This window comes from Harpia harpyja, chromosome 4 (genome assembly GCF_026419915.1).
Source record: "Harpia harpyja isolate bHarHar1 chromosome 4, bHarHar1 primary haplotype, whole genome shotgun sequence".
In the NCBI taxonomy this organism is placed as follows: domain Eukaryota; kingdom Metazoa; phylum Chordata; class Aves; order Accipitriformes; family Accipitridae; genus Harpia; species Harpia harpyja.
This window is the reverse complement of record NC_068943.1, coordinates 54,485,147-54,505,370: the sequence shown is the minus strand read 5'-3', so window position 1 is coordinate 54,505,370 and position 20,224 is coordinate 54,485,147. Positions and strand designations below refer to the sequence as shown.

At 40.6% G+C, this 20,224-nt stretch overlaps 1 protein-coding gene across 1 annotated transcript in view; it reads left to right on the top strand.

Annotated features, from left to right (window-relative positions):
- The window catches only part of JAG1 (jagged canonical Notch ligand 1), a 36,765-nt gene extending 17,453 nt beyond the window's left edge, over positions 1–19,312 (top strand). The window contains exons 4-26 of the mRNA XM_052784096.1: positions 815–1,069; positions 2,040–2,100; positions 5,906–6,036; positions 6,352–6,471; positions 6,932–7,045; positions 7,601–7,714; positions 8,559–8,672; positions 9,075–9,121; positions 9,658–9,831; positions 10,338–10,488; positions 11,029–11,193; positions 11,712–11,825; positions 12,481–12,594; positions 12,705–12,818; positions 12,943–13,059; positions 13,568–13,595; positions 13,785–13,870; positions 14,672–14,785; positions 15,027–15,136; positions 15,218–15,454; positions 15,795–15,926; positions 16,400–16,550; positions 17,338–19,312. Of these exons, the coding sequence (XP_052640056.1) occupies positions 815–1,069; positions 2,040–2,100; positions 5,906–6,036; positions 6,352–6,471; positions 6,932–7,045; positions 7,601–7,714; positions 8,559–8,672; positions 9,075–9,121; positions 9,658–9,831; positions 10,338–10,488; positions 11,029–11,193; positions 11,712–11,825; positions 12,481–12,594; positions 12,705–12,818; positions 12,943–13,059; positions 13,568–13,595; positions 13,785–13,870; positions 14,672–14,785; positions 15,027–15,136; positions 15,218–15,454; positions 15,795–15,926; positions 16,400–16,550; positions 17,338–17,795 (3,221 nt within the window). The 3' untranslated portion in view covers positions 17,796–19,312. The remainder of the gene's footprint in view (positions 1–814; positions 1,070–2,039; positions 2,101–5,905; positions 6,037–6,351; positions 6,472–6,931; positions 7,046–7,600; positions 7,715–8,558; positions 8,673–9,074; positions 9,122–9,657; positions 9,832–10,337; positions 10,489–11,028; positions 11,194–11,711; positions 11,826–12,480; positions 12,595–12,704; positions 12,819–12,942; positions 13,060–13,567; positions 13,596–13,784; positions 13,871–14,671; positions 14,786–15,026; positions 15,137–15,217; positions 15,455–15,794; positions 15,927–16,399; positions 16,551–17,337) is intronic.
- The last annotated feature ends 912 nt before the right edge of the window (positions 19,313–20,224 follow it).

Below are 20,224 nucleotides of genomic sequence, written 5' to 3'. Positions count from 1 at the left end.
TCTGAGCTAATGTGAAGTGTTATTATTTCAAGCCATAATTTAGACAGTTGTAGGGCTTTCAAAGCCAGAAGACTTTTGCTGGAACTAAATGTCAAGTACAAAGTCTAAACTTTTAAATGCTCTATAGAGAGAAGGGGGAACTATAGTACATATGCAGTAATTTGAGTTCTCTGCTTGGAACTCTGGTAGTCTTGAATTTTTAGTGTCAGCTAACATCTGAAGAGAGAACTTCCACGGTATTTCTCAGCCAAAACCTGATGAGATCACTGATGTCGTCTGAATGCCAGCATTGCTAGTTTTCAATTTGGTGTTTACACCAGAGTCCCAGAAGGCTGCAAACCTTTTGTGGTGCTTATGTTCAGTTTGTAGACATTGCTTTATTAGGCTATTGTAGTATGATGTTTTTGTAAATATTCCAGTTAAAAACAAAATTAGTACCATTAATGGAGAAGCAGGGAAAACCACATTATGTCCCAATATATTGGAGCTAGAAGTAAAAGCAGCTGAATTTTCTTTAATCATGAACTGTATGATTCTTATTGGATGTCCTTACACTGCAAAATGGATAAGTGATTGGCAGTAACTTAACAGTCCCTTTTCATTTCAAGCTTTGTTCAGTTTGATAATGCTGCATGTGTGTTTCAGTTAATGGTTTTTAGCTCCAGGGCAGCCTTGTCTTGCTCTCTAAAACAGAAAATTAGTAAAACCAAGTGGCTGCCTCAGAGAGTCTTGCCTGGAAAGCTAGAGTACTGTGATGTGGGAGGTAATGATACCTAAACGAAGTGTTAATTCTGACATCTCTTCTGATTTCTAGATCCTGATCGCATTATCGAGAAGGCATCCCACTCTGGCATGATCAATCCAAGCCGTCAGTGGCAGACTTTGAAACATAATGCAGGAGTTGCCCACTTTGAGTATCAAATCCGTGTGACTTGTGCAGAACATTACTATGGCTTTGGCTGCAACAAGTTTTGTCGACCAAGAGATGACTTCTTCACTCACCATACCTGTGACCAGAATGGCAACAAAACCTGCTTGGAAGGCTGGATGGGACCAGAATGCAACAAAGGTTTGTGACAAATGCTTGACCCCCAAATGATCAGCGGGCTTGGATAGGATTTGAGTGCATTGTATCCAGGTTGCAATTCAGTGGTCAGTTTGTGCGGGCAGTAGGGCTAAGGACTGATGGGACAGCAACTAACTCTTTACACAGAGAACTAGGGGCAGGAGACTAGTTTCTGCCTTGTTTTAAAATCTTGGAGAGGTCTAGCAGATGTGTTCTTTTTCTGATTATCCACATCTTTGCCCTTGGGAAGAAAACCCAGCCCATTGACTTCAATAGGAGTTCTGCTGCTGACTTCAAAAAGGATTTCCCCTTTGGTGCAGAACTTCAAGACAAGCAGGAAGGAGAGACTTGTTTTAGAGCTGGCCTGGCAAGTGTAAAGCTTTGGTGTTTGAGAAGTCCCAGGCTGTTTGTTCTACCTGAGATGATGTTTAACATGTTTATTAGGGAATGACAACTTCCTAGGTAATTTCAGAAGGAGAAGGCAGGACTCTGAGTAGGAACAGACTATCAGGATGTCTTGCTGACTGAGTTTACCTGCAGTTTGAATTGATGCTCATCTTAATATCCTGTCTGTTCAGAGAGATGGCTCACAAGTAAATCCAGAGTAGTTAAAAGTTGCTTTGAATGAGATGTAAAGCCAGGGACAGTAGGCCAGTTCACCTGCAAAAGACAGAGAAGGGAAACCTGTATACTCTAAGTGACCTGAGCTCTCTGAGGCGAGGAGGCTTCTCTTGCATAAAAACAACTCTTTGAACAGCTTTAGGTACGATTCCTTTGCAAAACTAGCTGATCGATTTCCTATCACAGGGAGCCACTACCTTGGTTTTCCTTCCAGTAGACTTGATATGAGAGACTTGTTAAAACCTTGGATTTAGTAGGATTACAATGCTGGTTAGAGATTAAAACATTCCCACGAGTGTGAAGATGCAGGAAGCAGGCAGCATGCTGATACTCTCCTTTTTTGTTTTAACAGCTATTTGTCGTCAGGGATGTAGCCCCAAGCATGGTTCTTGCACAGTTCCAGGAGAGTGCAGGTAAATGCTCCCTCTCCCTCCTTGTTTCCCCCCACCCCACCAAATAATTAAACAAGTGATGCTAAACACAATAGGATTGGGGAGGGAGGGTGTTTTTGGAGTCATGTTTTTGACCAAGGCACATTATTCATGCTGACTTGCCCAGAATAAGGGGGAGCAGGCTTTTAATGCACTGATAATTTTAAGAAGCTTTTGGGTTGTGAAATGGTGGTGCTGGGGGGAGGGGGGTATGGGATAAATCGTGTGAATGCTGCCTAATGAGGACTAACTAATTGTTTCTGCATAAATAGTGCTAATGCTTTGTGGGTATGTTTTTTTCCAACAGCCTGATTAATAGGCTTTTTCAACTACAAGCTTGAGGTGCAGGGTGGCTTTTCTCTCTTCTCCCTTTCACTGCTTCCCCCTTCCTCCCTCCCACCCCCTGGTTTCTTCCATCAGTAGGCAAAAGTCAAGCATTCTTTAGAATGGGATTAGTTAAATCTCTCGGTTCCTTTACCATTGTGAGCTGGGCTCCGAGTGCTGAGAGGTTAATAGCTGGGATGAAATCTTGTCAGTAGGCTCTGATGAATGCAGAATTCTGCTCCTGTACTTTGAAGTCCGTTCTGTCCTGGCAAGGAGACAATGAAAAGCAGAGTTTATCCATAACCCAACAATTAAATATTTGGAATGCCTCAAAATATACAGCATATATTTACAGCACAGGGAGGTTTTCTCCCTCACTAATAGAGGGTTAAAGGATATTAAATGTGGACATTCTTTATCAACAAACTGGTTGTAAGTTGCTTCATGTAACCCTTTATCATATCTGTTTACATGTGATAGGGAACTGAGGTCTTCTGAGGTTACAAAATGTTGATATTGATCCTGTGTAGGAAGGGTTAAAAGTGAAGCTTGGGTATTCATGAATAAAACTCAGAAGTCTGAAGGAACAGGAAGTAGTTTTTCTGCCTAACAAACATATTGGTGGATTCTCTGTTGCTGGAAACTTTTGCATGAAGTGGACTGCTTTTCTTTCTAGATAAGCTGTAGTTCAAACAAGAACGAAATCTGGGGTGTCTGACTATATTATATAAGAGGTCAGCCTAAATAGTCACAGTAGTTCATTCTTTCTCTCTGTCCCTGTAATCTGTGCTTCAAAAACAAAAAAAATCATCAAGGAATGTTCTGAAAGTAAGGTAGGAAGTAACTTTTCATCTTCTACAAGAGACGGCAAAACGAAAGTCAAGCCGCAGGATGGACTGTGTAGGTTGTTCAGTGATTTTAATGTTTAGCAGCACTGATACAAGCTGGTTAACCCCCAGAATACCAAATCTAAATCTTTTTTTAATTAAAAAAAGAAAAAAACCTGGCAAGTAGTAGGAAGTTTTGGGGGGCCAGATGGCAAGAGGAGTCTATCAGTCAAGGCTACCAGTGATTTGTGCTTCTGTCATCAGAATAAACATGGTTTGTAGGGGTTGCTGTCTCCTAGTCAGAACAACAGGCTTTGTTTCCAGATTTTTTTCTTTCCTTTCTCTTTCTAAGTCTCTTACCTCCCACTCACTGCCCAGACATGCACTAGTGCTCTTATTTACTTAAGGTGCAACTTTCCCACACTTGATTTGCATAGTCTTGAAACAATGCTGTCCTTCTGGTGCTTTCAGATAACTTCTGCTTGCCAAGTTAGACCAATATCTTTAAAGTGAACACAGAAACAAGATTTTATTTTCTTTTAAGTTTTGATGAGTCATATAGCCTGTATGTTACAAATGCAACAGAGTTTTAAAAATAACATACCAGCAGAAACTGCTCTGGGTTCTGGTACAATAGACAACTTGCAAACATTCTTAAAATATCCTTTTCCCTTTTGGTGCGAGTCACTTTCTTTAATGCAGGCCAGCCAACAAAACCATATTTACTCATGAATCACTATACAAGGAAAGTTAACTTTAAATTTCTCATGAGAAACTGCTGCATACATATTATTAAACAAGAATTATTACTGTGAATCTTTTTCTGGAATTGATATCTAACTTTTTTTTTAAATGCTCATAGCCTTATTCAATTTTGTTTGTTACACTTTGAAGCTGATGTTTGAAGAAAGTCATATCTTTGGCTCTAAAACTCATGGCTTTTTTGTGTATGTTGTTTTTTTTTAATTGTTTCTCTTTACATGTGCTTTAAAGAAAACAAAAAACTCCACCCCTTTGATTTGGCAGAAAGGAGTAGAATTCTTGATTTGGATACCTATTTTTGCAGGTGAAGTCCCTTAGTTTTGCTTGTGTGCAAACTCACAGGCAAGTTGCTTTGAATGCAATACAAATTAAAAGGGTATGTTCCTAAATTTTGATCTTTGTGCATTCTTATTATATTTCCTATGCAGAAGGATTTTCCAAGAGCTACTTGAAGGAGGTTCTTTTGCCTGATCTGGTTTTCTTTCATGTTCTTTGCACACAAAGACACAAGTTGGACTAGCTTTTTTTTTAATAGCTATTTCAACAGCAGTCTATTCAAAGTCAATGAGAAATTCTTATTAGTTTGTGTGTTTAAAAAAAAAAAGTTGATTAGGTTGCAGTTTGTCACCTGAGATTTTTAGAAAGGAAGTTGCACTTACCACTAGCTGTGTGTGATTACCCAATGGATAGATCCTTCCAGCTTTTTCCCATGAGAAGAAATTGCCAGTAGAAGAATGGTGTGTGGGGGTTATAAATAGAAAGCTTAGCTGACTTCAGTACAGATGAAGTTTGTTTTCATAATTTAGTGACAGCTTAGTGTGTAATTGCTGCTGATCAATTACTCTCAGGACCTATTAATGAAATGCAGTAACTCAACAAACGCTTGTTTTTCATTTTCAACTTGTTTTCCTTGTTTCTCTCTATAAATCCACTTTAATTTGAAGAATCCTTGGTCTGCCTTGCTAGTGAGAACTAAATGAAAGCCAAAATGAGCTTTCCCTTAAGGGGGCTTTACTTTAAAAGAATATCATCCTTTTAAGTACAGAATTCAGGTAGCTCATTGATAGTAGCAGTAAAGTATACTTTAAATAATAAATTCTTCTCCAGACATGAAATTAAAGTTTCTTAGAATTGGATATGTTTTAGTTATTCCCTGAGAAGAGGTTAGCGTAAATTAAACTCTGAAATACACTGACAACTGATCCTCTTTGAACACATGTAAAATCCTGATGTGTGCTGTTTTCTTTCATCTCTTACTGTGGCCCAGTCTATACTTGCTGTGTGTCTTCTAGTTCAGAATAAGGTTAACTTCCGATAGAGCAGAGAACTCCTAATGCTTTGCTACTGCCTTGCCGAGGGCTCAGAGTTGGTGTTTATGGTTTTGTTTGTCTCCCTGCAAACCCAGCATGGCTGAAATGCCTGGAACCTTGTATTCCTGAGCATCTCTGGATAACTATTGTTTCCACTGACTTTTTCTCCCTCCCTCAATTTATAAAGCACCCTGTCAAAGTCCAGAGATTGATTTGTAGTGCACACCCACCCTCTCTGCCACATTTGTATGAGGCTCCAAAAGAGTATTATTGTGCTCAATGGCCTCATGCTGGTTCTCTCAGAACAGTTATTCTTTTGTCAGGAGGCTGGCTACAGAGACCTTGGCAAAACTACTAAAATGTTTGTTTACAAGAAACCATCAAACAAACCTTGAATAGCTTCTCCCCTCCCCTTGTCCTGCCCTTTTCCCCCACCTCCCCAGTCTTTCTCCAAGCTTTGGAGTTCTACACTCGCATCTACACAGAGCAATTCTAAGGGGTTTTTGGTTTGTTTCCCTGTTCTGATTTTCTTTTTTTTTTCTTTTTTTTCTTTTCTAAACAAAGGTGTCAGTACGGATGGCAAGGCCAGTACTGTGATAAGTGCATTCCACACCCAGGATGTGTCCATGGCACTTGCATTGAACCATGGCAATGCCTCTGTGAAACCAACTGGGGTGGTCAGCTCTGTGACAAAGGTATGCTAATCTTATGGATAGCCAATAACACTTGAATTTTAACACTGGCAGATTTAGCAAGGAGAGAGTGCACACGAGACTGAGTGAGCGAGCCTCCTGAAACGTGGTGGGAGTTTTTTGTCCTTCAGCTACTCAGCGTTGTGTCCTCTGCTGTTCTGGTGTTGTTAGCATACGTGCTCAACTTTTCCCTGTCCTGTCCTACTCTTGTGTGCAGATGTATTCTGTAAAAGCTCTAGAATAATGGAACAAAGCATGCATGTGGTGATGCTTCTGTTCTTTTTCAACAATGTCTTTAATGCTCCTCACCTTTTGCAGATCTGAACTACTGTGGAACCCACCCACCCTGTTTGAATGGAGGTACCTGCAGCAACACTGGTCCTGATAAATACCAATGTTCCTGCCCTGAGGGCTACTCAGGACAGAACTGTGAAATCGGTAAGTGTTTGATGCGGCTGCTGAGCTGCCACTTGGCAGTTAATTCTTGCCAGCTTTTAGTGGCTGGTTTTGGATATATTTTATGAGGTTGGGGAAAAGTCAATTTCTAGTATTAATTATGTCAGGGCTAGCCACAAAGATCCAGACTTGCTTGTTCATGCTTCATCATGAACAGTTGGTATCTCTGAACATCAGCCTGCTGCTCCCCAGAGAGATCACTACAAGTTCCCTTGTCTGGCTCTGACTCAAACAGGTGCAAGTCAGTGTGTTGATGGGTTTAGCACAGAAGATGACTTCCTGCTGGCTAGTAGCTTTTTGATTCACAGTTCTCACAGGAGTGCAGTAATACATCAAGAGTAATGATGGTGTGTCCAGAGTAGAAGCATGTGGAGGGAGCAGGGGGTGGCTTCTGGTGATATTGCTATAGTCCCTACCGTGATGTACTTCTGTCCGGGTGCAGCGGAGCACGCCTGCCTCTCTGATCCTTGTCACAATGGAGGAAGCTGCTTAGAGACATCTACAGGATTTGAATGTGTGTGTGCACCTGGCTGGGCTGGACCAACTTGCACTGATAGTAAGTCCTTTCAAAAGTGAATTAAAAATGTGTTAGTTTGCTGTTTTAGATCAGTCTTTCTAGTCCCTGATAAACTTACAGGGCAGCCTACTTAACCTTTCCCAGCTTTAGCATTGGTTCTTGGCAGCCATTTATAACACTGTGCACTCTCTTCTCCTTTGCTTCTTGTACCAAGGTTTTTGTTAAATGCCAGGGGAAAGAATGGCCAATGTTTTTCTGAAAAAAGCAGAAGGCTGAATTTTTGTAGCATTCTAGCAAGTTGTTTAAAATACTGTTTGGAGAGACTTGCTGGATCAAAATCTGACTTCCACTTGCAAAAAGGCCACGGGTGTAGACTTCTTCCCCTGTGCTTTGAACTCCCTTTCACACTACTATTATTTTTCAAGGGGGCTTTTGCTGAAATCAGAGTAGACCTAGAAATTCCAAGCAGAAGTCCTGTTGTCTGTCTTTTCCTCAGGGCAAATCCTAGTAGCAGCAACCATTTATCAAACTTGTGAGTTACTGACATTGCCTGTTCAGTAACAGAGGTAAGCCTCTCCTTACTCTGCATTACAGATATTGATGATTGTTCTCCAAATCCCTGTGGTCATGGAGGAACTTGCCAAGACCTAGTTGATGGATTTAAGTGTATTTGCCCACCTCAGTGGACTGGCAAAACATGCCAGCTAGGTGAGAACTGCTTTTCTCTTTGTCCAGTGTTGCTTGGGGTGGGGGCAGGTAAATGCACGAGGAATCGTAGTCCAGCAGGTAAGGGCAGTGGTGCCCTTTGCTTTACGCACATTTATGGTTCCAAAGCCTGTGGATGTATTTTGGCACCTTGAGAATATTAAGTGTTGATGTTTGCAGGACTGGGGTCTAGGACAGTCTCAAAGCATAGAGTGGCTTTCTTCTGTTGTTGTTATGCTGATGCATGCTAGCAGTTGAAGGAGATGGTTAACTAAGCCAAACAGACATACTTTAAACCGTAAGTGAACTGAAGTGGGGAGGGTGCATGTGTATGCCTTCCCGTCCTGCCCCCACATGTATTTCTTCCTTTAGCCCGTGAAAAAGTTGCTCTATCTCTTCAGCCATGTCAACTCCTCCAGACCAGAGAGTTCACAGCTGGGTTCCAAAATGTGGATGACCTCATGAAGAATGAGCTGGCTGCATTCTTTACACAACACACTAATCCCAATAACCAGGCTGCAGCGCTCCTCCTTCAAAATGCTCGGTTGAGATGTGTGTGGGGGAGGGAAGTTGCTCTTAATGAGTGGCTGGGTAATTATCAAATAATTAGTGTAGTCTGTATGTTCTAATTGCAGAGAATTTGAAAGAGACTTCAGGACTTCAGAGACTGATGTATGATTGACTTTTGTTCGTTCAAGTCACGCTAATCCATGCTGTATCTTACAAGTTCCTCTTAGATCTGAATGAACTGCTGATTATTGCTGTGAAAACCAGCTGTAGGCTTTTTTTTTCCTTCTCCCCCCTGCTCTACAAGCCCTGCATTTGGCCATTCACATTGTTTTTTCAGATGCGAATGAATGTGAGGGCAAACCCTGTGTCAATGCCAACTCCTGCAGGAACCTGATTGGCAGCTACTATTGTGACTGCATTACTGGCTGGTCTGGCCACAACTGTGATATAAGTAAGTGTCTATATCCTTGGGTTTATTAAAAGCCGTGTGTGTGTGTGTATGCATGTATGCCACTGAGTTCTGAGCTCAGATTTAAACACCAGGCAGAGTCCCAGTGGTTGATGTTTTTAGAAACGGAGTAATTGGTTCGGAATGAAAATACACAATTTTATCAAACTCATTAGTCCATAACATAGCTATATTCTGATAAAGTGACTAAAACAATGATGTGAAATTTCACTGCCTCTAGCAGAAGAATCGCAAAGGTTCCCACCCATTATAATAACCTTATCTCAAGGAAGGCACGCAGGAAACTTGACAAAAGGTTTATCTAGCTGCAGTTTTAGAGATATTTGAACTCTGTATCTAGTGTAAATATATTTTTGCCTTCTAACCACAGTAATTTTGTTACAGATATTAACGACTGTCGTGGACAATGTCAGAATGGAGGATCCTGTCGGGTAAGCCATTCTCGTTTTATTTTGGTTTCCCTGAAACTTGCAACAGTAACTAAAACATTTGAGTGGAAACACAAATAGTGTGGAAAATAGCAATTAGCTGGTATAAATTGTCATTTCTTTGGAGTTGGGGGGAGGGCCTATGTCACGCTACAGCATGTCAGGGTACCTCTGTAGAACAGCAAGGGCAAAAAAAAACCCCAAACCTGCAATAAATGACTCATTTTCACTGCTAGTGTCACCAGTGAATGGGCTGGTTGTTGTGCAAACTACCTACTGTAAATGGAGGTACTTCACTTCCAAATGTGGATTAATGTATCCTGCCTGGAAATTAAGAATGTAAGCCAGTACTGGGGTGTGTGTTTATTTTCCCCCCTAAATATTCTTGCCTTGTTTGGACACAGGAAGAGGATTTTTTTTTTTTTGGACTTCCTTTTTTTTTTTCTTCTTCCTCCTCCTTTTTTTTTTTTTTTCTTTAATAAGAATATATCAAGAGGGAGGAAAGAACCTTGACTCTAAACTTTCTCATTCCTTTCCAGGACTTGGTTAATGGTTATCGGTGTATCTGTTCACCTGGCTATGCAGGAGATCACTGTGAGAAAGACATCAATGAATGTGCAAGTAACCCTTGCATGAATGGGGGTCATTGCCAGGATGAAATCAATGGATTCCAATGTCTGTGTCCCGCTGGTTTCTCAGGAAACCTCTGTCAGGTAAGAAGCATGGGAGAAAGGCAGGCCCTGAGCCAGTGGTGTTTCTACCAGCACTCTGGATCTGTACACTGAATGCCTTGCATCCAGTGAACCATAGTATAAAGTTGTACTTGATATCGCTGTCAGTCTGCCAAGAAAGTGCTTGATTAATATATGGGGGGGGGGGGGGGGGGGGAAGAAACCAACAAAAAGCCCTGACAGGCTGCTGAGGATTCTTTTTGTTAAACAGACTGCAAGTGTTGGCATGTCAGGTTTTGTTGCACGCTGACTATTAACTTTCATTGGCTGTTTAATATCTAGAGTGCTGTCTGCCGAAATAGTTGCAAGTCTAACTAAACTCTGTGCATTATGAACAATTCATTGAGGCAGCAGATAAAAAGGTCAGATACCACAATGTCTGCCTGTCATAGTGAGGGAAAGCTATGATAAAACTTCTGTTTCACTCAGCCTCTCACCCCCCCCCCTTTTTATTTCCCTTTCCTTTTCTCTCTCTGCACCACTTACAGCTGGACATAGATTATTGTGAGCCAAATCCTTGCCAGAATGGTGCCCAGTGCTTCAATCTTGCTATGGACTATTTCTGTAACTGCCCTGAAGATTACGAAGGGAAAAACTGCTCCCACCTGAAAGATCACTGCCGCACAACTCCTTGTGAAGGTTTGTGTCACCTTGCAGGTGAATGGGAATGACAGGCAGTAGTTTCTGCCCCTCCCCTGGCTGGAGCCATAATGCAGCTCCAATAATGTAGTCACTGGAGTAGCTCTGACATAAAGAGGCTGAATTTTGCACTGTGCCTTATGCCTCTATTTGTATGAGAAGATGAGTAATATTTGTAAGTATCAGTGATTTGAAAGACAGTGTTATGTCAATGTGGACAGAAAACACGTGTAGCAAATGGCTTGCTTTGCTGAATTTATTCCAGGCCACAGATGTGGTCCAGCAATCTTCAGATAAGATGCTGTGATTATTTTATCCACAAACAGTTGGTATAGTCCTTTTATTTTAAAGCAGCAAGCATATTTGGCAGTGTTAGGTTAACGGTTTGACTTGATGATATTAAAGGTCTTTTCCAACCTAAACAATTCTATGATATGTTTGTCTTTTTAATTTCCAGTGATGGACATTTAAATGTTGCTCTTAGCTTAAGACATCAGATAGAATGGGCAATCCTCACACAGGTGTCTGCTTTTTCTACAGTAATTGACAGCTGTACTGTGGCAGTAGCTTCTAACAGCACACCGGAAGGGGTTCGTTATATTTCTTCAAATGTCTGTGGTCCTCATGGAAAATGCAAGAGCCAGGCAGGTGGAAAATTCACCTGTGAATGCAACAAAGGATTCACTGGCACCTACTGTCATGAGAGTAAGAGCTAAAAAGATAATATATTTTACTGTCCCCTACTCTTTTTGGAAAAAGATTCCATCCTTTCCTCCCAGACTGGTATAAGGTTTCTTTCTTGTAACACAGTGAACCTTGGAACTGCTTTAAGTTTTCATATCCCGCTTGGGCGAGGCAGATTGGAATTTGCTAGGCCTTGGGGAAAGTTCACAGTAATGAACCTTCTGGCCTTGAATTGTATGTTTTTAAAAACCTTATGTATACAAGGTCTGAAGTAGTTAATAGTTGAGTTTAACATGGATCTTAAGGACCCCTGATTTTTTTGTTTGTTTGTTTTTGTTTTTAATAGTAATTGTTGAGTGACAGGCTCATCACTTTGTGCAGTGTTTTTCAGCTATTTCTCCTCTTGCTCATAACCCTTCCTCTCAAAAGAAATGGAAGTAGCACCAAATAGTCTGCAATAAGATGACTTCTAGTAGCTGTACTTCTCGTTTGATTTATTTTTTCTTTTCCCCCCTCCCCTCTCCTCCAAACTGTTGCAGATATTAATGACTGCGAGAGCAACCCCTGCAAAAATGGTGGCACTTGTATTGATGGCATCAACTCCTACAAATGCATTTGTAGTGATGGATGGGAAGGAACATACTGTGAAACAAGTAAGTTAACCATTCTTCAGCACGCAGAAATATCTCTTGGAAAAACAGCAGGAAGGAATGGCTGGTGCTGTCTTTAAGACAATAGCGACCAATGCCAATTCAACATAAACTCTGCTTCAAAGGCCACAGAGGACAAGGTGTCCTCTTTTTTTCTGTTGAGTCCCAGGCTTTTGTACCAGAACTAAACCCAAGTTACAAAGCTGGACTGGGAATAGAACCTGGCTCTCCTACTGTTCAATTTTATGCTCTAGCCTTTGGATAACTTTCTGTAAGAAACCCTTGGCATTAGTACACACCATTTTACAAATGGCATATCTGCATATCACACTTGTATTTTGACAGTCTTGGGAACAGAAGAGGAGTAAGCACTCAACCCCTGTCCTCTGACTGATAAGATAGTTTATGTAACAGGCCTTTTCACTTCTTGTTTACTGAAACAAGATGACAAACAAAATGAAAACAAACTGGAGGAATGTGGTGGAATACTCTTCATCTTTGTGACAGCGCTTAAAGCTTTAAAATACTGCCTTAAGTGTTTAATCCATAATTGAAACGCACGCCAAAATTGGGGATGGGCCACGCACCTTTCAAGCATTAAGTGTCTGTCAATTCTGTAAACACTGCTTAGCTTGTTTTCTGTCCTTAACATATCTAGATATTAATGACTGCAGTAAAAACCCTTGCCACAATGGAGGAACTTGCCGAGACTTGGTCAACGACTTCTTCTGTGAATGTAAAAATGGGTGGAAAGGAAAAACTTGCCACTCCCGTAAGTTCAGCATTTCCAAAACACAACAGGCATGCTCTGTTAGGCTGCTTAAACTTGTTGCATTGCATTAAGAAAGCACTGGTATTAAGGGTAGTTTGGGTTCTTCACAGGTGACAGCCAGTGCGATGAGGCAACATGCAACAATGGAGGAACTTGTTATGATGAGGGGGACACTTTCAAGTGTATGTGTCCTGCAGGATGGGAAGGAGCCACTTGTAATATAGGTAGATACCCTGCACAATCACCAGGAAGCAGATGCAGCACTGGATCTGCAACCTCGGTTTTTCCTCTTGGCTCAGTTTTGATGGCTTTCTAACAACTTCGTGGCAAATCTTGTTTCTGTTACAGCAAGGAACAGCAGCTGCCTGCCAAACCCCTGTCATAATGGTGGTACCTGTGTAGTCAGTGGGGATTCTTTTACTTGTGTCTGCAAGGAGGGCTGGGAAGGACCCACATGTACTCAGAGTAAGTCGTCTCTGCTTGAACTTTTCCAGAGTGTTGCATGATGAGAACATGAGCTCATCCTGTTGCCCTTGGAGTCAAGATTGAAACCAGAAGGGAAAGCTTGTTTGATGTAGGCTTTAGCATCACCTGAATCTTTGTTTTTAATGACTTTATGTGATAGAGCCTTGACCTGGGCATGAGAAAGTTGCAAATGAGTTAAGTGGAGACAGATGTTGTCTTGTTTTCTCCCGCATTCTTTTTCTACGAGCAGCTCTGTCTGCTTCCACTTTTTTTTCCCTGTTAGATTCTTTACAAGGATCTCTTCCTGTGTACATGTGTTCCACAATGTAGTTAACAAATTTTGTGGTAGAAGCCTGGAATCAATTTAGTAGAGAATTTCAGCATATTTTTGTTAAAGTTGAGCTAAGTGTAACTTGGGCATTAGGGGAAGTTTGATCCTTCTTTACTGACAGTAGAGTTGTATTAGCCAAAGTCTGCATGTTTGACGTTGTCTGTCTCTGCTTTGCAGACACAAATGACTGCAGTCCTCATCCTTGGTAAGTTTAATATGTTTACCTTTCATCCTTTGCTTTTTTGTTGTGTTTTTTTTGTTGGTGGTGTTGGGTTTTTTGGTGTGGGGGTGTGTGTGTGTTGTGGTTTTTGTGTTTTGGTTTTTTTTTTTAGAATTCTCAATTCTTTTTATCTGTAGCAGTTTTTTTACTGTATATAATGACTTTTCTTTATAGTTATAATAGTGGCACTTGTGTGGATGGAGACAACTGGTACCGCTGTGAATGTGCTCCAGGCTTTGCAGGTCCTGACTGCAGGATCAGTAAGTGTTTCAATGGCACTCTACCTTGCTTTTTGTCTCGCTTGAATCTTGTTGTGAGCCAATCATCTTAATTAAGTGGTAGATCAGATTAATGATAGATGTCCTGTGTCTTCTGTATCTGTACCCAGAACTGTAGCAGATGTGGGGAGGGCAGGAATTGCACTGAAAATGAAAGAAATCTTAAAGTCAATTCAGTGAGGGCTGAAACCTCTTGGTTCAGCTGAGTGGGCAAAATACCCTTCAGGATAGTCTTCCCAGTTAGAATGTGTTTGTGTGGCATAGGTTTCTGCTCGAGATGAAAATGTGTCAGCCAAAAACCTTGTCAATTAATAATCTACCTACAAGCCCTGAGGTGATGTATGCACTTCCCTGTAATTTAATAATAATTACAGGTAGAAGGACACTAACACTTTTTTAAATAACAGCCATGGAAATAGAAGTTTCCTAGTAGCAATACAAGTGGAAAGGGGTTTAACATTGTCACCAGTTGAAGGGAGACGAAACTGGAGTATGTCAAAGAGAAGAAGTGTGTTTGTGTGAGAAGGAATGTGTCCTTGCCCTTGAAAAACTAAGTAGCCATAGGGGTCAGGTTTTGATCTTTGTTAGCGCCACGCAGCAGAAACTTCAAAGAACTTGCACTGAGATTATACCGGTGCTGCTATAATATGAATCTATTGTGGAGTAGACACTAGAAGATGAACATAAAGCTCCAGTAGGCAAATCTCTCCTATGTTTTTTTTCCTGACAAAATAAAAGGATACTACAGAGTATCTTTTTTATTTCCTTTCCTTCCCTTCATAGATATCAATGAATGCCAGTCTTCACCCTGTGCCTTTGGAGCTACGTGTGTAGATGAAATCAATGGGTACCGGTGCCTTTGCCCACCGGGTCGTAGTGGTCCAGGATGCCAAGAAGGTATTCCAAATGTCATAGCTGGTCATAATACTCATAGCGAGATCTGTGTAATAATTGCGTGTTAACAGGCTTGTGGTTGTGTGGGGGTTTTTGGGGGTGGGGGTTATTTGTTGTAAAGCAAGTATCTTTCTTTACTGAAGAAGCAAACTTACCCCTAAGTTTAGATGAGCTTAGGAAAGGGTGGGGTGTCACTCCCCCCCCTTCTATTGTAAGTTTATAATTTTGTTCAATCTCTCTTCAGTTACAGGAAGGCCTTGCATTACCACTGTTCACGTAATGCCAGATGGGGCTAAGTGGGATGATGACTGCAATACTTGTCAGTGTTTGAATGGAAAAGTCACCTGTTCCAAGGTACAGCTGTGCTGTGTTTTGGGTTATACTGTCTTCTGTCCTGTAACCAGTGGTTACTTACCAGTATTTATTCTCTTCTAGGTTTGGTGTGGTCCTCGACCTTGTGTCATACATGCCAAAGGTCATAATGAATGTCCAGCTGGACATGCTTGTGTTCCTGTTAAAGACGACCACTGTTTCACTCACCCTTGCGCTGCAGTGGGTGAATGTTGGCCTTCAAATCAACAGCCTGTGAAGACCAAATGCAATTCTGAGTCTTACTACCAAGACAACTGTGCCAACATCACCTTTACGTTTAATAAAGAAATGATGGCACCAGTAAGTAGCAGAACATAGCTCACTGTGCTGTGGCCCATGCATGATTGCTTCCAGAGCATGAAACAACTTTTTTGACTAGTAAAAGTACAGTAAAAGCTGACACTCCTTTATTATCAAAGAAAACGGATGGTATAGAAGAATTATAATACAGACTTCTACCCTAAATGCTTTTGTGTCCAGAGAACAAAAGCTGGTTTGGAGGGAATTCCACCTCCTCTTCCCTTGAGAACTCTTTACTTCAGGGCAAAAAAAAAAAAAGAAAAAAAAAAAATTCTTACATCTGTGTGTTCATGTGCATATATAATTAAAAAAAAACCACCACCTTTTTTGTATCCTCCAGGGACTTACCACAGAGCACATTTGCAGTGAATTGAGGAATCTGAATATTCTGAAGAATGTTTCTGTTGAATATTCCATCTATATTACCTGTGAGCCTTCACACTTGGCAAATAATGAAATACATGTTGCTATTGTAAGTATTCCTGGAATATTTTTAAATGCCTTAGTAGTTAATTGCTTGGATATGTGTGCAACATGTGGATTTAATAAAAATTGTAATTCCTGGCTTTGTCAGCACTTCTCATGGTTTAGTTTCCATCCCAATTCCCTTTAAGAGCAAGGGAAGAAATCCTGGTTACATGTGCATACCTGAAAGCTACAATCTGGTGGCAACCGTAACAGGGGTAGTAAAACACTTTTCTGTTATGCTCTCCTGAGCTGAGCACTGCTTTTTGGGGGGGTTTTGGTTGTCTTTTTAAGGCTGGGGCCAAAAATTAAGCGTTATTAGTTTCTGCCCATAGCTGGGCTTTTTGTCTGTTTCTGTTTTGGTTTTTAAGTGTTAAAAGTACTGAGAGAGTCTTAACTGATTGTGAAAGTTTATAAAATAGCAGATTACCCACACATCTGATCTGGCACTTGGTATTAATTGTATGACTTTTTCTGTAGTCTGCAGAAGATATAGGGGAAGATGAAAACCCAATCAAAGACATCACAGATAAGATTATTGACCTTGTCAGTAAGCGTGATGGTAACAACACACTAATTGCCGCAGTTGCGGAAGTCAGAGTACAACGGCGACCAGTTAAAAACAAAACAGGTGAGCTTTTCCATGTCTCCAAAAGCCTTGTACACTTGCCATGACTAGAATAGCCTTTCAAAGCAGGTGAAGCTTTTCTCGCTTTTGAGATTTCTAGCAAGTCTGAGAATCTTTGCCTCTTGGCCCTGTTAACAGGGAGCGATAAGGAGGCTTTGTACTGGGATCTGATTACTTTACTTTAAAAACCCAAAAGTTCTGAAAATGCTCTAAAACAGTGGCCTAACCTGTTAAAAGGCCTGCTACTGTTCTGCACTCTTCATGAAGAAATAAGGAGGAAGAAAGCAACTGGCTGGCTCTGAAAGCTCCCATGTATTTACCTGGCAATGCCACTGTCCAGCTGTGATGAATTAAACATTGTCAGAAGTGTCCAGTATTAGCTTTCCACGTAGCGCCAGGCAGGCACTGGCACCTTCCTGACACCCAGCAGTCCAGAGAGAAATGACAGTAGCGGGTATGGAGCCAACTGCCCTCAGGGCAGGAGACGTTCCCTCTGAGCTGGGAGCCGTGGCAGGGCAGCCTAAGGAAGCCGGTGTTACTCTTGCCAGTGGTGAGTGGCTCTGTGCATGTGAGGAAGATGTTTTCCAGGAGGGCTATCAGTCAGTACTCCTGAGTCCTAAACTCACTTTAAAAACCCTGTATTCTAAACAAGCCAAGATTATCCTTCGGTTACCATCTGGACCCCAGTGAAAAAATAAGGCTTAAGAGCTGAGGTTTGTGTTCTTTGTAGAAAGCCTGGACTGGAACACTTGGTTTGCAGCGGGGTTAATGGGTCTTGTATCTCTTCCAGATTTCTTGGTGCCGTTACTGAGCTCAGTCTTAACAGTAGCCTGGATCTGTTGCCTGGTAACTGTTTTTTATTGGTGCATTCGAAAGCGCAGAAAGCAGAGCAGCCATAGTCACACGGCATCTGATGACAACACTACCAACAACGTAAGGGAGCAGCTGAATCAGATAAAAAACCCCATTGAGAAACACGGAGCAAATACTGTCCCAATTAAAGACTACGAAAACAAAAACTCTAAAATTGCCAAAATAAGGACACACAATTCAGAGGTGGAAGAAGACGACATGGACAAACACCAGCAGAAGGCCCGATTTGCCAAGCAGCCAGCGTACACTTTGGTAGACAGAGATGAAAAGCCCCCCAACAGCACACCTACAAAACACCCGAACTGGACAAACAAACAAGACAACAGAGACTTGGAAAGTGCACAAAGCCTAAATAGAATGGAGTACATTGTATAGCAGACAGTGGGGTGCTGCCATGCAGGGCCTTTAAATATCATTATAAAGGCACTCAAGAGCTTGTAGTTCTTAAACTGTTGTGTAATATTTGAGTCTAAGGCTATTATTTACTTAGAATCCCTGTGTTAATTTAAGTTTTGACAAGCTGGCTTACACTGGCAATGATAGTTGCTGTGGTTGGCTGGAATACCAAGTGCTGCATTTCACATCTATGCAAAACTAGTCAAAAGTGCCCTCACACAAATTCAGCTGTAGCTGATACACATCCTGGAAACGTTTCATAAGGTATTACATAGCCTTATTACTCTTCCTTAGTGTTAATTTTTTTTTTCTGCCAGATGTCCTGATTTATACAGTTTCTTAGCCTAATACATTTTATTTATATTTATTGAATTTGAGTTTTTTGTATATTGGTTTTATGGTGACGTACAACTAGTTCTGTATTTGAAAGTGCCTTTGCAGCTTGGAACCACAGCAACTATCAAAAATAAGTTTATTATTTATTTTTTTATTGTATTTTTGTTGGGGGCGGGTGGGGGAACTTGTCAGCAGTTGCTGGTAAATGAAGAATTTAAAGAGGAAAATGTGTCAAAATAGAAGTTTGTATAGAAATGTAAATAATTCTTTTTTTATTAATCACTGTGTATATTTGATTTATTAACTTAATAATCAAGAGCCTTAAAATATCATTCCTTTTTATTTATATGTATGTGTTTAGAGTTGAAGTTTTTTTGATAGCATTGTAAGCTTGTGGCTTCTCTATTTTGAATTTATTTTCTTGTTACATGTTGCCTATATGCCAAAACTAAGGTGTTCTAAAATAGTTTATTTTTAATAGGATGGGCTTTCATGCCTTGATGCTGGTTTTTGTACAATGTCAAATGTTTGAAACACCTTCCATAGTATCACTTTAAGACTATTTGTAAGTACTGACTGAGGCAGTTTAGATAATTAGACTAGAAAAATTTTTTGCTGCTTTAGACTTGAAAAATGAGTGACAGGCAGATAATCTGCTAAGAAGCAGTTTAAGGGAACAAAAACTGAGCTATTACGTTATGTAGATGAAATGTGAGTGGTTGCATGTAATTAAAATATCAAATTAGTGTGTGAAGTTGGAAACACAGCAATCTTATTTTGTAAATTCTAATTATTTTTTTTCTCACCATGAATATGTAATAACTGAACCACTTGTAGATTTGACTTTTTTTGTAATCTACTGCATTTAGGGAGTATTCTAATAAGCTAGTTGTTGAATACTTGAACAGTAGAATGTCCAGTAAGATCACTGTGTAGGTTTGCCATAGATTACACTGCCCGCCTTAACAAGTGAGGAAATCAAAGTGCTATTACGATGTTTAAGATCAAAAGGCTTATAAACATAGTAATCTCGGTGGTTAACCGAAGATACCTTGTATTGTGATATTAGTGTTATATGAAAATGCATCTTTGATGTGTTGTTCCTGGCAATAAATCTTGAAAAGTAATATTTATTAAATTTTTTGTATGAAAACAGAAAAGAGCGTGGAGATTATTGAGCTTGGAGGCACTGCTGACCAGTTAGTAGTGCAAAACCAGTGGCAGGTGCCAGTTCACGTTTCCAAGACCTGCTACTGATTTCAGTGGAGTCAGTTTTTTGTTAGATGATTACATGTTCCCCTCTGGCTCTGAACCAGATTGAAGGGGTTTGAAAGCAGCATGTCCCTGGTTCTCAGTGTACCTCTGTGTATGTCGAAGGGGGGGATGATGATGTGATTGGAATTGTGCAAGGAGTTTACTTTGCGTGGGCCAATAAGCTACCACCAGACAGATAGTAACCAAATCAAAGTAGCTAGGCAAGATACAAACTGCTGACCTGGATGGGAAAGGATCCATAGATTATACTGATTTCTAATGGCAAAAAGTGCTTTGTAAAGCATAAAATAAACTCTTAAAATATTCAACACACAATGCCGTTTAATCCTTTACTAATGCAGCCCCTCCCACCTAAGAGGGGCTCTGTGTGTGTGTAAGTAGGGGTTAGCTGTCTGATAGTCTGCTCTTATTTTAGCACATTTTCCTGATGAAGCTGCAAGTTTGTTCTGGTAAGGTGCTAGTACAAAGCTGAAGGAACAATTAACAGTGTGAAACCAACTCAGTTGAAAAATAATAATTGAAAAATAGGGTCAGGCTGCTGCTTGTACTTCAGCTTAAAGGAACCCACTGCAAGGTTAGGCCTTTTCATCCATATTTTGTTTATAGTAAATAGAGATACTTTATATAATGCTTGCTGTGATATGAATACAACGAACACTTAAAAGATCTGATAGCAAGATATTCTCTGTTCTGTACCTTCTTTACAGCTGTCTTAAAAAAAATGGATAAAATCTATTTAGTGTTACTTTTTATTTCAACCTCACTTTGGAAAATTCTAACTTGTTGCTACACTACCT